At 40.7% G+C, this 18,051-nt stretch overlaps 1 protein-coding gene across 1 annotated transcript in view; it reads left to right on the forward strand.

Annotated features, from left to right (window-relative positions):
* The window catches only part of LOC132832662 (complement C4-like), a 230,046-nt gene that overhangs the window by 42,639 nt on the left and 169,356 nt on the right, over positions 1–18,051 (forward strand). The window contains exons 6-9 of the mRNA XM_060850740.1: positions 1,651–1,733; positions 9,381–9,468; positions 10,605–10,707; positions 12,057–12,183. Of these exons, the coding sequence (XP_060706723.1) occupies positions 1,651–1,733; positions 9,381–9,468; positions 10,605–10,707; positions 12,057–12,183 (401 nt within the window). The remainder of the gene's footprint in view (positions 1–1,650; positions 1,734–9,380; positions 9,469–10,604; positions 10,708–12,056; positions 12,184–18,051) is intronic.

Consider the following 18,051-nt stretch of genomic DNA (forward strand, 5'->3'; position numbering starts at 1 on the left):
TGTTCAACAAAGCTCCCCAGCACTTTACTCTTAAGTGTATAAGTCCTCCCCGATTTGTCTTTCCATTTATCTAAATTAAACTTCAACTATCCTTCCTCGGCCTATTGGTCCATCTGATCAAGATCCCTTTGTTCTCTATGGTAACCTTTTTATGGAAGTCCTAACTGAATAATACTTCAAAAAGTATTTTCTCTTCTGGTCATATGTTCAACAGATTCAGCTTTAGTCCATTGAAATTTATAAGCATTGGAGCCAATGCAACTGAAACATAACAAACCCCGAGCAGTGTGCACATTACCGATGTAGGGAGGAAATATTTCATTACAGGATAATCTTGAGCTAACTGTCTATTTCTAAAGGCCATAGATAAAACATTGGAACTAAAAATCAGACTTCTTTCCCACACAACATCATTAGTATTTGACTTTGTCTACTTGAGAATATGGTGGAAACTGGAATATATATAAGCCAAAGGTATATCATTTCTTGGTAAGCAAGGATGTGAAAGTTTATCATGGGCAGGCAGGAAGGTTTAAAATCAGGTAAGCCATGACTTTTTTCATTGGAGGTTGATAATATCATGAGTGTCATGGTTAGGGAGAATGGGTCTGAGCTATAGGGAGAGGCTGAATTACATTGTTGTTTCCTATGTTCATATATTCATATATGGAGGTAAGAACTTATAGTGCTGGAAGAGGAGAGTGAAGGGGCACTCTGTTTTCACAAACAACACTGTATGTAATGATCAATGTTATGCTAGAATTGTGGGATTCACCGATTCTGTTTTTCTTCCCCCAATTTAAATATTTATTTGAATGGCGGGAGGTACCATTTGCTTTCAGGTTAAGTTGAATATGAGTTGGTCCTACATCTGCTGGAGTTTAATAAGTGAAATGCAATCTTAGTCAAACATGTAAGACAGGAAAGGATTTGACAGAGTGGATGCTAAGAGGTTCTTTCACTTGACTGTACAAACCAAAGGGCAGAACAAATAAATGTTTTATTCATTCATGGGATGAAGGCATCGCTGGCCAAGCCAGCATATATTGTCCATCCTCATTGCTCACAGGGCATTTATGAGTTAACCACAGTGCTGTGGGTCTGGAGCCTGACCCAGTAAGGATGGCAGATTCCTTCCCGAAAGGACATTAGTAAACCAGATGTCTTTTTTCCCAACAATCAACAATGGATTCATGATCATTATTCGACTCTTAAATCCAGATTTTACTGAATGCAAATGACATAATCTATCCTGGCAGGATTCAAACTGCAATCCCGAGAACATTACCTGGGTCTCTGGATTAATAGTCTAGCAATAATGCTACCTGGCCATTACCTCCCCTTCTGTTTTTATTCTCTGAATACATTCACAACTGAGGAGCATTTCTCTTTCGGTTCATGGTGAACAAATGGGAGCACAGCAAAGAGCATTTCAAACTGCAAATAAAAATGATGCAGCCTCCAGTGATATGTGACTTAATACTTCTAATCTCATGTTCTTCTGACATATTTTATATGTAACAGATTCCCAGGAAATTATTGAGAAAAGTACATCAGAAAATGAGCCTTAGTGCAGTTTTTTTTTCTTAAAGTGTCACATTGATAATTTACTTTTTTTCTCTACCTTTTGTTTGTACATTAACACAAAAGGCCTGGAAATTGGCGAATAGAGGCAGAATTTTTGGATTCACCTCCGTCCAAAGTGTCAGCGCAATTTGAAGTGAAGAAATTCGGTAAGTGATCATTCATGATCGATGACACAATCCAAACAATCCTGTGATCTGTTATTTAAGTTTATCGTATATCGGGAATACAAGTCCAGTACAATTTCTCATTTCACCAAACTTAGGATGTGGTGTTTCATTCTTTTGAGAACACACGTAGCCACAATATCTCAAAATCAAGCTGAATGATTTCTCGACACACTTTCAGGTATATTTCAGAAAATCAGAACATCCAAAACTAATTTATAACCGTGGAGTACCATTGAAGTGTACTTGCTACTGTGTTTCAGGAAACGTAGTAGCCACATTTTTCAAATCCAATTCACATTGAGACCAAAAGAAAGGCAAGACCAAGAACATCTAACTTGTTTTCGATTGTACAGATAAGTCGGGGATAAATGACCTGCTCTTCAAGTTAAAGGTTATAAGGTCAGCTCTGAATGCATAAAGGGAAAGGGTTCTTTGTCATACCATCTAATCCCCAGGACTGGTATGTGGCAGAGTAATATTTCCTCAATACCACACTTTGAATGTCATGATACATTGCAACTAAATCGAATCAATGAAACTAACCAGAATAGCTAGCTTAGTCAAATTGGGGAATATCTCAAAGCTTCACTTACTCAGTTGGATACACATAGTTAAATAGTGCAGGATGAAATTGCTATGGAAACCCTTTCTGCATACTTCATTTTGAATATCAGAGATGTTGCAGAAGGCGACACATTCAACATAATGAATGGCCTTCCCTTCTGTATAATCGATTGCACCCATGAAAAGTTAATATTTAATTGAATTTAGAACCATTTCACGACTGGAAATGTTTGGAATTGAATGAGTCCTTGCCAGCATCCTCAAGGTGATTAATGATTTGGAGGTGAATGTTGAGAGCAGAATCTCTAAGTTTACAGAGGATACTAAACTGAGCAGAACAGTAAATTGTGAGGATGTTGCTGAGTGCCTTCAGTGGGACACTGACAAAACTGGCAGACACCAGGTCGTGGAATTTCAGTGCAGGGAATTGTTGGGTAATGCACTTTGGTCGAAGGAACATAGAGACAATACGGGCTGAATGGTACAAATCTGAGGGGAGTACGGGAGCAGAAGGACTTCGGGGTTCATGGATATAATTCTCTGATGGTAGGCAGGGAGACAGGCTGAAATATTTGAACAAAGATTAGGCCTTGGCCCTCTCAGACTGCGCCAGCACATGATGCTCACCTACACTAAAAATCCTTTTCATCTTGTCAGTCCATTTCCCTTTATTCCCTGTCTATTCATATATCTGTCACGACGCAGCTTTCATGTTGCTGTTGTAGCCAGCTTCATCATGTACATTCCACCTTCATCGTGTACATTCCACCTTCATCGTGTACATTCCACCTTCATCATGTACATTCCACCTTCAGCATGGACTCTGGCAGTGCATTCCATGTACTGTTTGCTACCCTCTGAGCAAAAAAACCCTTGCCTCCACAAAGCTTCTTCAAACACACCCTCCTTGCCTTAAATATATATCCCTAGTATTTGACATTTCTACCCTGGGGAAGAGATTCCAACTAACCATTCTGTATATGCCTCTCATAATTTCTTAAAATTATATCAGGCTGCCCTTCATTCAGTTGAAAATAAAACACGTTTGTCCAATCTCTCCCCACAGCAACAATCCTCCAAACTGGGCAACATCCTGGAATATAGGACATAGAAAAGTACAGCACAGAACAGGCCCTTCGGCCCACGATGTTGTGCCGAGGATTAATCCTAATGTAACATAAAATAACTTAAGCTACGCACCCCTCAATTCACTGATGTCCATGTGCATGTCCAGCAGTCACTTAAATGCCCCTAATGACTCTGCTTCCACCACCACCATCGCTGGCAACGCATTCCATGCATTCACAACTCTCTGCGTAAAGAACCTACTTCTGACATCCCCTCTATATCTTTCTCCTAACATCTTAAAATTATGACCCCTCGTACCAGTCAATTCTGCCCTGGGGAATTGACTGCCCTGGGGCTATTGACTCTATCTATTCCCCTCATTATCTTGTACACCTCGATCAGGTCTCCTCTCTTCCTCCTTCCCTCCAGAGAGAAAAGTCCGATCTTAGTCAACCTTTCTTCATAAAGCAAGCCCTCCAGTCCAGGCAGCATCCTGGTAAACCTTCTTTGCACCCTCTCCAAAGCCTCTATATCTTTCCTATAGTGGGGCAACCAGAACTGGACACAATATTCCAAGTGTGGTCTCACCAGGGGCTTGTAGAGCTGCAGCAAAACCTCACTGCTCTTAAACTCGATCCCCCATTAATGAAAGCCAAAACACCATATGCTTACTTAACAACCCTATCCACTTTGGTGACAACTTTGAGGTATCTATGTGCTTGAACATTAAGATCCCTCTGTTCCTCCAAACTGCCAAGAATCCTGTCTTTACTCCTACATTCAGCATTCAAGTTTGACCTTCCAAAATGCATCACTTCGCATTTATCCAGGTTGAACTCCATCTGCCATTTCTCAGCCCAGCTCTGCATCCTGTCTATGTCGAGCTGCAGTCTGCAGTAGCCCTTGATACTATCGACGTTTCCTCCAACCTTTGTGTCATCTGCAAATTTACTAACCCACCCCTCAACCTCCTGATCCAAGTCATTTATAAAAACTACAAAGAGCAGAGGCCCAAGAACAGACCCTGCAGGACCCCACTCAACACTGACTTCCAGGCAGAATAATTTCCATACTTGTAGCACTATTTTTTCTAAATGCGTCCTAACCAACGTTCTGTACAATTGCAATATGTCCATATTTATACTCTGTGCCCTGATTGCTGAAGGTAGCATATCACATGCCTTCTTGACCAACTTACCCATTTATGTTCCTACTTTCAGAGAACTGAGGACCTGTACTTCTAGATTCCTCTGCGATGTGACTAAAGATTCTGCCATTTACTATGTGTTTCCCACTTGTATTAGATCTCCCAAGTGCATGAACTTGCATGTGTCTGAATTAAACTCCATCTGCCATTTCTCAAGTGTCCAACTTATCTATATCCTGCTGTATTCACCGGCAATCATCCTCACTATCTATGCCTCCCACAATTTTTGTGACATCTACAGGCCACTTACACTCTCCTTCAAAATATTTATACAACAAACAATACGGATCTGAGCACTGATCCCTGCACAGCAACATTGGTCACAGACTCCCAGTCAGAAAACACCCTTCCACTGCAACACTTCACTTCCTATGACTAAGTTTTGTATCCATCTCACACAGTCACAGAGTTATATTGCATAGAAACTGACCCTTTGTTCCAATTCATCCATGACATCCAGATATCTTAAACAAATTGAGTCTAATTTGCCAGCATTTGGTCCATATCGTCAATTCATGTAGCCATCCAGATGCCTTTTAAATGTTGTAATTGTACCAGCCGCCACCACTTCCTCTGGCAGCTCATTCCATACACACACCAACCTCTGTGTGAAAACATTGTCCCTTAGATCCCTTTTAAATCACCTTAAACCTGTGTCTCTTGGTTGGGATTCCCCTACCCTTGGGAAAAGACCTTACCTATTCACCCTATCCATGCCCTTCATCATTTTATAAACCTTTTATGAGGTCACTCGTCAGCCTCTGATGCTCCAGAGAAAAGTGCCCCAGCCTACTCAGCCTTTGTGTATAGCTGAAACACTCAATCCCAGCAGCATTCTTATAATCTTTTCTGAACCCTTTCACATTTAACAACATCTTTCCAATAACAGGGAGACTAGAATTGAATGCAGTATTCTAAAAGTAGCCTAACCAATGTCCTGTACTGCCACAACACTTGTTGGGCCGAAGGGCCTGTTTCCACACTGTAAGTCTAATCTAAACATGACTTCCCAGCTCCTATACTTAATGCAAGACTGGTGAAGTGTTTTCTTCACTATCCTGTGATTTTTCTTTCAACAAACTATGCATCTGCACCCCACAGTCATCATTCTCCAGGACTCTACTATTCGAGTCCTGCCTGATGTTCTTTACCAAACTTAATGCCTGACATTTATCTAAATTAAATTCCACCTGCTATTCCTTAGCCCATTGGCCCATCTGATTAAGAGTCTGCTGAGAGACCCTTCCCCACTATCTATTACACTACCAATTTTGGTGACATCTGCAAACATCCTAAATATTCAGATATATACACAACAAAAAGCAACAATACATGCAGCACAAACCTGGTTACAAGCCCACAGTTAGAAAAAGAACCTTCCATCACCACTCACTGTCTCCTCCCTTCAAGCCAATGTTATATTGGATTTATTAGCTCCCCCCGGATTCCAAGTGATGTAACTCGCTAACCAGCCTATCTTCTGGATCCTCACCTTGCTTAAGTTCATACAGACAATGTTTACTGATCTGCCTCCATCCATCTTCTTTGTCACTTCTTCAAAAGTAGCTGAAAATGTGTTGCTGGTTAAAGTGCAGCAGGTTAGGCAGCATCCAAGGAACAGGAAATTTGACATTTCGGGCATAAGCCCTTCATCAGGAATGAGGAAAGTGTGTCCAGCAGGCTAAGATAAAAGGTAGGGAGGAGGGACTTGGGGGAGGGGCGATGGAGATGTCATAGGTGGAAGGAGGTCAAGGTGAGGGTGATAGGCCGGAGTGGGGTGGGGGGGCGGAGAGGTCAGGAAGAAAATTGCAGGTTAGGAGGGCGGTGCTGAGTTCGAGGGCTTCGGATTTGTTGTAGGTACAGGTTGTCCTGGTTGGGTCCAAATTTTGTTGGTTGGAATGTAGTCCGGAGTCCGTGCGGGATCAGTCGGTTCCATAGTCCGTGCGGGATCAGTCGGTTCCGTAGTCCGTGCGGGATCAGTTGGTTCCGTCAAAAAACTCAAACTTCTTCAAAAAACTTCTTCAAAAAACTCAAACAAGTTAGTGAGACAAGATTTCCCAGTGCAACACCATATTGACTCTCCCTAATCAGTCCTTGCCTTTCCAATTACATGTTAATCCTGTCCCTCAGGATCTCCTCCAACAACTTACCCACCACTGACGTCAGGATCACCGGACTATAAAGCATAGACTAGACTCATGGAATGTATAGTTCTCTGCCTTTTCCTTACCACATTTTTAAAATAATGGCACCACATTAGCCAACTGCCAGTGTGCTGCAACCTCACCCATGGCTATCCATGATAAAAATCTCCCAGCAAGAGGCACGTCAACCTCTTTAGCTTACCACAACATTCTGGGATACAGCTGATCAGATCCCAATGGTGTATCCTCCTTTATGCGTTTTAAGACATCAGGCACCTCCTCTTCCTTAAAATGGACACTTTTGAAGATGTGGTTGTTTATTTTCCACAAGTTCTCTATCTTCAATATCCTTCTCCACAGGAAACACTTACATGAAATATTTGATTAGTATCTTATCCATCTCCTGTAGATGTTGGTCTTCAAGGGGTCCTATTCGCTCTAGAGTTAACTCTTTTTGACTTAATATATTTACAGAATCTCCTTGGATTCTCTTAACCCTGTTTGCCAAAATATTTCATGCCTCCTTTTTGCCCTCCTGGTTTCCCTTTTAAGTGTATTCCTATTGCCCTTACACTCTGCTAAGCTTTCACTCGATCCCAGCTCTCTATACCTGACACATGTCTCCTTTTTCTTGACCAGAGCGTCAATTTCTCTAGTCATCCAGCGTTCCCTCCACCTCGCAGCTGAGCTCACCTTGGGTCCCATGTGCCTTCACCTCGTGTATTAGCCTGCCATGTATGTCCTTATCAAAGACCTTGCTAATGTCCATGTAGACAGCATTTACAACCCAGGCCTCATCAACCTTCTTTGTCACATCCTCACAAAACTCAATCACATTTGTGCAAGGCAGCCTTCCCTGCACAAAGTCATGCTGCATATCACGAATAAGTCATTTTTTAATCAAGTGTGACTAAATCACATCGTTAAAAATCTTCTCTGATAGTTTCCTTTCCACTGATGTAAGATTTACTGGCCCATTATTTCCCGCATTATCCCTGTTGCCCTTCTCAAACAAAGGAACAATGTTGGCTATTCTCCATGATGCAGAGGGGCCACTGTTGGACTGGGGTGGACATGATTAAAAATTACACAACACCAGGTTATAGTTCAACAGGTTTATTTGGAAGCACTAGGTTTCAGATGACTGCTCCTTCATCAGTTGGTTGACAACTACCTGGTGAAGGAGCAGCGCTCCGAAAATGAATGCTTCCAAACAGGCCCATTGGACTGTAACCTGGTGTTGTGTCATTTTTAAACTTGATTATTGTCCAGTCCTCTGAGGCCTCACCTGTTCTATGTTTAATGATTTATCCACCTCCCACTCTGCAAGGCTATACTGGTCGAATAAAATCCCAGATTAAGTTAACAAAAAAAAAGTTTCAAAACTAGCCAGCTCTTTATCTTCCTCTGTAAGCTTTCCAGTGTCTTGTCTTCAGTCTTCTGCTGTACAGTCTTTCATTGATCAATGTACCTTTCAGACAGCAAGTTTGCAGGCAGTCTGTATTGGTGCTCATGCCTCTCTCTCTGGCTAACTGTTCAAAATACCTGATTTTTATACCTCAAAACATCAAATCGTCTCATTGATTTGATGTTGTCAAGACAGTGAAATTCAGATGTGATTGAATTTTGTTATCTTGGAGCATAATTTAAACTGATTGGCTAAATTTGAATTGTTCTGTAACATAGCAACTCAGCTCCAGCTGTTTGTTTCACAGCCAAATGTCACATCTTTAAATTTTTCAGCACACTGTGTGTCTGTTAAGTCCTTGCCAGCTTTCACTCTCTTCAAAGTACAGTGCACACCTACAACTTCATAGCAAAGGATTTCACTCACTTCCTTTCCTTGCATTAAAATTTGCTCTTTGTCCTTGTGTAGACCTATCCTTTTCCTCGTTACCCTGTTGTTCCTAATATGTGTAAATTTCCTTGAAATTTCCCTTAATCCTGTTTGTCAAAGACATTTCCTAGCACCTTTTTAACCCTCGTAATTCCTTCTTTGAATTCTTTGCTGCCAGCTTTGTTTTCTTCAAGGGCTCCATCTGTCTCCAGTTTCCTAGAGCTGAAGTATGCTTCTTAATTTGGATGTACATCGTTGTCCCATTGTGAAGCTATGTGCTTGTCTGAGTGTGAAAAAATGTCATGTATTTTCGTGTGAGTGCAAGAGTTTCTTTGTATTTGCCTCCCACAGACGGCAGCCACTGCCATCCTTGACGCTGATCTCCATAGAATTGTTTCGCATGATATTGTCATTGCATAATGCCTCTTGCTTTCAGTTTCCAAATCATAACCAGCATAGCACTAACACTGTCTCTGCACATATAGATATACACACATACCTATATATCCAAGCTCACTAGTAATACAATGTATGAATAAAGAATTTTAAATCCTCATACCGCCAATGGAATACTGCTCCAAAACTGCAGATTCTGTGAAGATGAAAGAGTCTTGTTTTTCAGTCTCTGAAAATGAGCAGATTAATTATGTAATGGGGACCTCTGTCAACTTGTCACATATAGGTCTCGTGTGGAACTGATGGAGAAGCTAATTTTGATAAGAATGTGCATTGCATTTAAAACATTTTGAACTGTCAGTTTTTGCAAGATTCTCCAATGATTGAAACATAACTATATGCTGATGAAGTTCTCCCCAGGTTTGATGTCAAGATACAAGCAGATCAAATGTTCTACCTTGTGACCAAGGAGGAGTTCAAGTTCAAAATAGTGGCAATGTAAGTGAGTCCACAGGTAATACAGCAGCCAATATATTTGCAGTATTTTAAAGGGTGAAGTTTGCTGTGGTTTCTAATGACATTGTTTAAAATGACATTGTTTGCATCCTAATTAAAATATCTTTAATTCATAAATTATGGATCCAGAGCTTCTTATGCACAGGCGAATATCTGTACCTTTATGCAGTGAGTGTCAAACTTCCTTGCTAAAAACTTGAGAGACCTAGCCAGGGTTTGAAAAAATAAGCATTTATTTAATCAGAATCAATAACACATTTTGAATGAGGGATTATGCATTTTGACCATGGATAGCTCAGATCTTGGTGTATTGTCACAGAAATTGCAGAGTTGCTTGTTCTATGATCAATTGGTCACTGCTTGCAATGGCATCAGTTGAAACAGTGCAAGTGCTGCTGTTAGCAGACTTCGAGCTGTTAGGTGAGGATGAATCATTCACTGACAATGATTGGCTTGTCCTAGGATGGATGTGTCCCAGTCAACTGGGACAACACATCCATCCTAGGATAAGCCAAGCAGAGACATGCACAAAAATTCCTCGAAGCATGGCATTCCAACCGGAACTTTATTAGCAAATGCGTTGACTTGGATCCCATTTGCCACTCCCTGAGAAAAAGAACCGGAAATGACATCACCATAGGAAATGATATCACCACAAGAAATGACATCACCAACCAAGGAAACCCAAATATATAAATATAAAGTGGACTACACCATCAGTGCTTCATCCGGAGGCTCACTGTAGATGTTACTTAGTCTGGCGACCAAACGTCTGAAAATGAACCTTCCAGCTCAGTGATCAAACCTACATCCAGAATCGATGTAACTGTACGTTTTTGGTAATGGTCATTTTCCAACTGTGTGACAAATTTTCATGTTGCAATATTTGCAAGGGCCTCCATTTATGGTAAAGCATTCACCTTAAATGCTTTACCATAAATGAAGTTGATAATCTGTAATATTGCCTCTAGTCATGTTGATTATCTGGTTGCATTTACATGCAGGTTAATAAATCTAATTAGAGCTGTTTTTAAAAAAAAGGTCGTAAATGCAATAAATTACAAGTTATGCATGTTATGTCATTACCTTCTTCTAAGATCAAACTGTTATTTTGAAAGGCATACATTTGGGGAGGCTGTCGAGGGAAAGGCATATGTAAGATTTGGAATCCTTCATGGAAGGAACAAGACGTACATTGGAGGTCTTGAGCAAGAACTAACAGTAACTATGCCTTTATTGCTTTACTTTGTAGAGATGGCTAATTGATAAAAATATGAGTTATACCTCAACCAAATTTGGATTAATCATTCTCACCTGTATATTCCTTGTTTATTTCTACTGTCCTGACTCTACAAATGGAAAATTGGAAGAAACAAGTTAATGTTCCATATTTTGGCACAGTTTCAGAAAGTCCCATTTAGCTTAGCCCACAACATCTTCCTGCATGTTTTAAGCTTTAAATGCTTTTAGAATGATATTCTAACTGTGTTGAAATTGAATACATTCAACAGAGTTTCACCCTCAACATTTCATCCACTCACACATCAATGACGATTTGTTTTCTCTTTTGCATGTTTGTTCGAATGTTGAAATCTGTTTTGAATTTTTCACTTGAAGTGATAAAACTCTTGGACTATGCAGCAACATCAAATCATGGTTTTGTCTCAACACCAGCATATTTGTCACTTTGAATTTATTACGTCATTTATTAAATCGTGACTGGTTGGATTGCGATCTCATCTCCACTCTCACATCTGCACGCCTTAGTCCTTGACCCCTTTTAGTATCACAAGTGGTTGATTCTTCTTTACATAAGGTGGCAAAAAGAAATACATGAAATACAAGAACAGGAGTCAAACATTTAAAAATCATGAGTTTGTTCATGATAAGATTAATTCTTGAATTGTCTGTGGTTTATTTTCATTTAACCATATCTGTTGCAAGCCCTCCTTAAACTTAGCCAACAAAAGATAATCTATCAATCAATGCTATTTTGGACATTTTCAACTGTTCCTCACAAATGGATGAACAGTATCTTCAAAAATACACACCTTCACTAACCTCAGAACAATGAAATGTTATCTGTAAGGATGTTTGGGTTGCGGCTATCCCTAACCCTAACTCTAATGCTAAATCTAACCCTAATCCTAATCCTTTTACTATATAATAGTAATGTTAGGTGTATTCATTTATTTTTCTTGCAAGTTTCGAAAAATTAGCCAGACAATAACTAACATATCAACTCTTTTAATCATTTTATAAATGCACACTTATATACACTTGTTTATACTCTCAGAGAAGAATGTAATGTTTAAGCACCCTGCACATAATCTGTCAATTTCTTTCCTTTTATACTCTGGGCCGATGGGTGTCTTTTCTCAAATAAGATATCCTCAATATAACACACAGGCGACTTCAGTACATGAGGTAGTATCTCAGAAATACATTGTGTATCTACAAAGTTTTGCTTTCATGTACTATTACCTTGTAGTTCAAAAGCAAACCAATATATTAAGGCACTTGTCATGCTTAGGTTATTGATATGCAAATTTATTTTTCATTATTTTTAGATGGTGAAGGGTGAGGTCGAGTCATCTCTCAACACACAAAGACTATTGGAAAAATCCAACCTGCTGTCCATTGATGAGCTTGTGGGTTTGCATCTCTATATGGCAGTGACTGCTGTGGAATTAGTCAGTAAGTAAGCTGAATTATCCAAACCACATGTACGTTTCTCAGTCCCTAACCCTGACTGAGGTTACAGCAAAGTCCTAACTCAAGGGTTAGGCTGTTTGCTGCAGATTTTGTAAAATATATTGCAGCTTGAATGTAGAACTGCACATGGAAAGCAAGAATTTTTTGAAGAATTAGTTCCCCAGGATATGAGTGTTGCTGTTTGGGTCAGTATTTATTGCTCAGCCCTAACTGCCAAGAGAACAGTTGGGAGTGAACAGTGGGTTTAGAGTCTATGTAGACCAGACCGAGTAAGGGTGGGAGATTTCCTTCCCCAAAGGACATGAGTGAGCCAGATTGTTTCATCCAGGTTTTGTTTTTAAATTTCGCTAACTGCTTGGTGCAATTTGATCCATCTTCTCCACAACATTAGCTGAATGAGAGCTGAAATAATAGTCTCCAATTAGTACCACTAAGCTATTGTTGGACCAAGAGAATTATTTGCTTGTAGATGCCAGTTATGTTCAGGTTGAGCTATGGCAGTTTTTGCTGCATTAATTCAAATTTATCTCAAACATACGAAGAGTTCATCCAGTTAGTCACCTCAGTACAATATGGAGCCAGATGTGCTAGATACAGAAAAAAAGTCTAAAAATGAGGCCAACTCAAATGAAAGTAAAATATTGTTGCACACAAATGTAAATAAAAAGAGATGATTTTTCCACTTATGCCCTTGACCAATCTTAATCCTACACGCAAGCATTTTGTTTGGAAATTATAGCTTAGAGTTCATTACTGATCTCATGATCCAACTTGTTTGCCTGAATTCTCACAATATGAATTCACATCTGTCAAAAATGGAACAGCAGTTCCGGTCTCAGATGCATTAAGCAGAAATTGTCAGCTTTCATAATGAGAAAGAAAAATCTACTCCACTTCAGTATTGATGAAGGAAATCTGCAATGAGTGACCCTACGCACATGACTATGTGATGCTGAATGATTGGATTCTCTTATGATGCATTTTCGATGGAGAGTGCTTGTTTAAAATGAAATTGAGAGTGTGGTGCTGGAAAAGGCACAGCGGGTCAGACAATATCCGAGGAGCAGGAGAATCAAAGTTTCGGTTTGCCTGAAACATTGGTTCTCCTGCTCCTCGGATGCTGCCTGATCTGCTGTGCTTTTCCAGAGCCACACTCTCGACTCTAATCTCCAGCATCCGTTTAACATCTTTTTTCACCTTGTTTACACTGGAGTTTATGCAAATGAAGGGCGACTTGAGAGAAGTGTATGAGATCCTGGGGTCTCACTGATATGATTCTGGAAAGGAGTTTTCCTCTTGTGGGCCACTTTTGATCTGTCTCAGATTCAGGGCTCACCATTCCAAGATAGGGACTTTCTTGTCTTTTAGAAAGTTTGGGTGCAGCTTTGGAACTCTCTATTCAGAAGACAGCACAGGAGAGCTATTAAATAATATCATTATAAAGACTGACTCCTGTTATGAATGGATTACAGGGACAAGAGGGGTATCGGGGATATGTAACATGAAAGCAAAAGGATCAGCCATGCTTGTATTGAATAATGGAGCAGCCTTGAGGGCTACATGAGGTATTTCTGCTCCTGTTATTTTATGATGTGGAGGTGCCAATGTTGGACTGGAGTGGGCAAAGTTAAAAACCACACAACACCAGGTTATAGTCAACCAGGTTTGTTTGGAAGCACGAGCTTTCAGAACATTGCTCCTTCATTAAGTAGCTAGTGGGGCAGGACCGTAGGACATGGAATTTATAGGAAAATATCATCCCATACAACTGATGCGATATATTGAACAAACCTAGATTGCTGTTAAGTCTTTCATCTTTTAGAATGGGATGCTAGTTTTGATTAATTAATATATGAATCCCAAAACTTCTTTCAAGTCACATTCCTGAGATAGCGTAAGGTTTTATTTTTTAAAAAGTGACATCTTAGCTCAGACAATTCATTTACGGTGTCTGGTTAGAGTCTGTCTGTATTCCAATCTTGAGTCAGATTGGTTCTATTTCCAAAGTAGGAATTTATAAAATGTCTGCCGACGGATTTGGTGCTTTTTCAAAAAAATAGAATGCATCTGTAAATACAATCCTGCAAATGCAAGTTGACTCCATAGAGTTAGATGTCAGTGTGTGTGCATGTGAGGGAGAGAGGGAGAGAGGGAGAGAAAGAGATAGAGAGAGATAGAGAGAGAGAGAGAGAGAGAGAGAGAGAGAGTGTGTGTGTGTGTGAGAGTGTGTGTGTGTGTGAGAGTGTGTGTGTGTGTGTGTGGAGGAGATGGAGAGAGTGTCAGTGTTTGTGTGTGCATGTGAGAGTGTATGTGTGGGGTGTGTGAGTCTGAGAGAGAGCATGTGCATTAGAGAGGGTCTGCATTTGTGTGTGTGTGTGTGTGTGTGTGTGTGTGTGTGTGTGTGTGTGTGTGTGTGTGTGTAAGAGTATATGTTATGTGTGCTCGTGTGCGTGTGGAGTATAGTGCACTGGGGTCACTATAGTGTGACATGAACCCAAGGAGCTGATTGAGGCCCTACTCATGATCACAGAACTTGGCTATCAGCCTCTGCATTCTGTGTTTCTGCATATCCTGAAGTCCACCTTGGAGGACGGTCACCTGAAGATCCGAGGTGAATGCCCCTGACCACTGACAGGTTCCCCGACTGGGAGGGAACACCCCTGTTGGCGATTGTTGTGCATTGTCCATTCATCCATAATCATAGCATCTGCTTGGTGTCTCCAAATTACCATGCCTTGGGGCATCCTTGCCTGCAATCTGTAGGCAGTGAATCCATGTGACATTGTATAAATTCCTACTTTGGAAATAGATCCTGTCTGACTCAAGATTGCAATACAGACAGATTCGAACCTTACACCTTTCACGCACCAATTGAGCTGAGTTGTCACTTTTCTATATAAAATTTTAAGTTAACCCGGGAATGTGACTTGAGAGAAGTTCTGGGATTTACATGTTAATGAATCAAAGCCTGCAACCCATTACAAAAGATGAAAGACTTAACAGCAATCTAGGTTTGTTCAATATATCACATCAGTTGTACGACACTCTGATCTTTTACTATAAATTCTGTGTCCTATGATCCTGCCCCACTAGCTGACAAAGGAGCAGCGCTCTGAAAGCTTATACTTCCAAACAAACCTGTTTGACTATAACCTGGTGTTGCCTGATGTTTAACATTATTTTGCATGTTTATGTAAGAATCTCAAATGAGCCCTGAGATGGATTCAGTTCAAGGAAAAAAATTGATGAAATATTAATGTGAGCTTTTAAATCGGTCATCATGATCTGAGAAAGGATAATATGCAAATATAAAACAAAAATCACCTTTTCTCAAAATTCTGTTCTGAAGTAATTGTTCTTGGGAAGAAATTAGATGCATTGTTTTCTGCAACACAGCAGGGAGTACTCTTTAAGACCACAGGACCATAAGACATGGGAGTGGAAGTAAGGCCATTCGGCCCATCGAGTCCACTGCGCCATTTAATCATGGCTGATGGGCATTTCAACTCCACTTACCCACACTCTCCCTGTAGCCCTTAATTCCTTGTGACATCAAGAATTTATCAATCACTGCCTTGAAGACATTTAGCGTCCCGGCCTCCACTGCACTTCGCGGCAATGAGTTCCACAGGCCCACCACTCTCCGGCTGAAGAAATGTCTCCGCATTTCTGTTCTGAATTGACCCCCTCTAATTCTAAGGCTGTGTCCACGGGTCCTAGTCTCCTCGCCTAACGGAAACAATTTCCTAACGTCCACCCTTTCCAAGCCATGTATTATCTTGTAAGTTTCTATTAGATCTCCCCTTAATCTTCTAAACTCCAATGAATACAATTCCAGGATCCTCAGCCATTCCTTGTATGTTAGACCAACCATTCCAGGTATCATCCGTGTGAATCTCCGCTGAGCACACTCCAGTGCCAGTATGTCCTTCCTGAGGTGTGGGGACCAAAACTGGACACAGTACTCCAAATGTGGTCTAACCAGAGCTTTATAAAGTCTCAATAGCACATCTGCTTTTATATTCCAACCCTCTTGAGATAAATTACAACATTGCATTCGCTTTCTTAATCACGGACTCAACCTGCATGTTTACCTTTAGAGAATCCTCAACTCGCACTCCCAGATCCCTTTGTACTTTGGCTTTATGAATTTTCTCATCGTTTAGAAAGTAGTCCATGCTTGTATTCTTTTCTCCAAAGTGCAAGACCTCGCATTTGCTCACATTGAATTTCATCAGCCATTTTCTGGACCACACTCCCAAACTGTCCAGATCCTTCTGCAGCCTCCCCTCTTCCTCAGTACTACATGTCAGTCCACCTAACTTCGTATAATCAGCAAACTTTGCTAGAATGCCCCCAGTCCCTTCATCCAGATCATTAATGTATCACGTGAACAGCTGCGGCCCCAACACTGAACCCTGCGGGACACCGCTTGTCACTGGCTGCCATTCCGAAAAAGAACCTTTTATCCCAACTCTCTGCCTTCTTTCAGACAGCCAATCCTCAATCCATACCAGTAGCTCACCTCGAACACCATGGGCCCTCACCTTACTCAGCACCCTCCCGTGTGGCACCTTATCAAAGGCCTTTTGGAAGTCTAGATAGACCACATCCACTGGGTTTCCCTGGTCTAACCTACTTGTCACCTCTTCAAAGAATTCTAACAGGTTTGTCAGGCACCACCTCTCCTTACTAAATCCATGTTGACTTGTTTCAATCTGACTCTGCTCTTCCAAGAATTTAGAAACCTCATCCTTAACAATTGATTCTAGAATTTTACCAACAACCGAGGTTAGGCTGATTGGTCTATAATTTTCCATCTTTTGTCTTGATCCTTTCTTAAACAAGGGGGTTACAACAGCGATCTTCCAATCATCCGGGATTTTCCCTGACTCCAGTGACTTTTGAAAGAACTCAACCAATGCCTCCGATATTTCTTCAGCCACCTCCCTCAGAACTCTAGGATTTAGCCCATCGGGGCCAGGAGATTTATCAATTTATCAATTTTAAGACCTTTTAGCTTTTCTAGCACTTTCTCTTTTGTAATGGCAACCGTACACAACTCAGCCCCTGATTCCCTTTAATTGTTGGGATATGACTCATGTCTTCCACTGTGAAGACTGACGCAAAGTACTTATTAAGTTCTCCAGCTATTTCCTTCTCTCCCATCACTAGCCTTCCAGCATCAGTTTGAAGAGGCCCAATGTCTACTTTTGCCTGTCATTTGCTTCTTATGTATTGAAGGAAACTTTTACTATCATTTCTAATATTACTGGCTAGCATACCTTCATATTTGATCCTCTCCTTCCTTATATCTCTCTTTGTTATCCTCTGCTTGTTTTTCTAGCCTTCCCAATCTTCTGATTTCCCACTGCTCTTGGCCACTATATAGGATCTCTCTTTTTCTTTAATACATTTCCTGACGTCCTTTGTCAGCCATGTTTGTCTAATCCCTCCCCGGATAATCTTTCTTTTCTTGGGGATGAACCTCTGTACTGTGTCCTCAATTATACCCACAAACCCTTCCATTTTTGCTCTACTGTCTCCCCCACTAGCCTCTGCTTCCAGTCAAATTTCGTCAGTTCCTCTCTCATGCCCTCATAATTACCTTCATTTAACTGTAACACCATTACATCCGATTTTGCCTTCTCTCTTTCAAACTGCAGACTGAACTCTACCATATTATAAACTCTGCTTCCTAAGTGTTCCCTTACTTTAAGATCTTTTATAAAGTCTGGTTCATTGCAAAGCACTAGGTCCAGAATAGCCTGCTCCCTTGTGGGCTCCATGACAAGCTGTTCCAAAAAGCCATCCTGTAAGCATTCCATGAATTCTCTTTCTTTGGATCCA

Source organism: Hemiscyllium ocellatum, chromosome 35 (assembly GCF_020745735.1).
Source record: "Hemiscyllium ocellatum isolate sHemOce1 chromosome 35, sHemOce1.pat.X.cur, whole genome shotgun sequence".
Lineage (NCBI taxonomy): Eukaryota > Metazoa > Chordata > Chondrichthyes > Orectolobiformes > Hemiscylliidae > Hemiscyllium > Hemiscyllium ocellatum.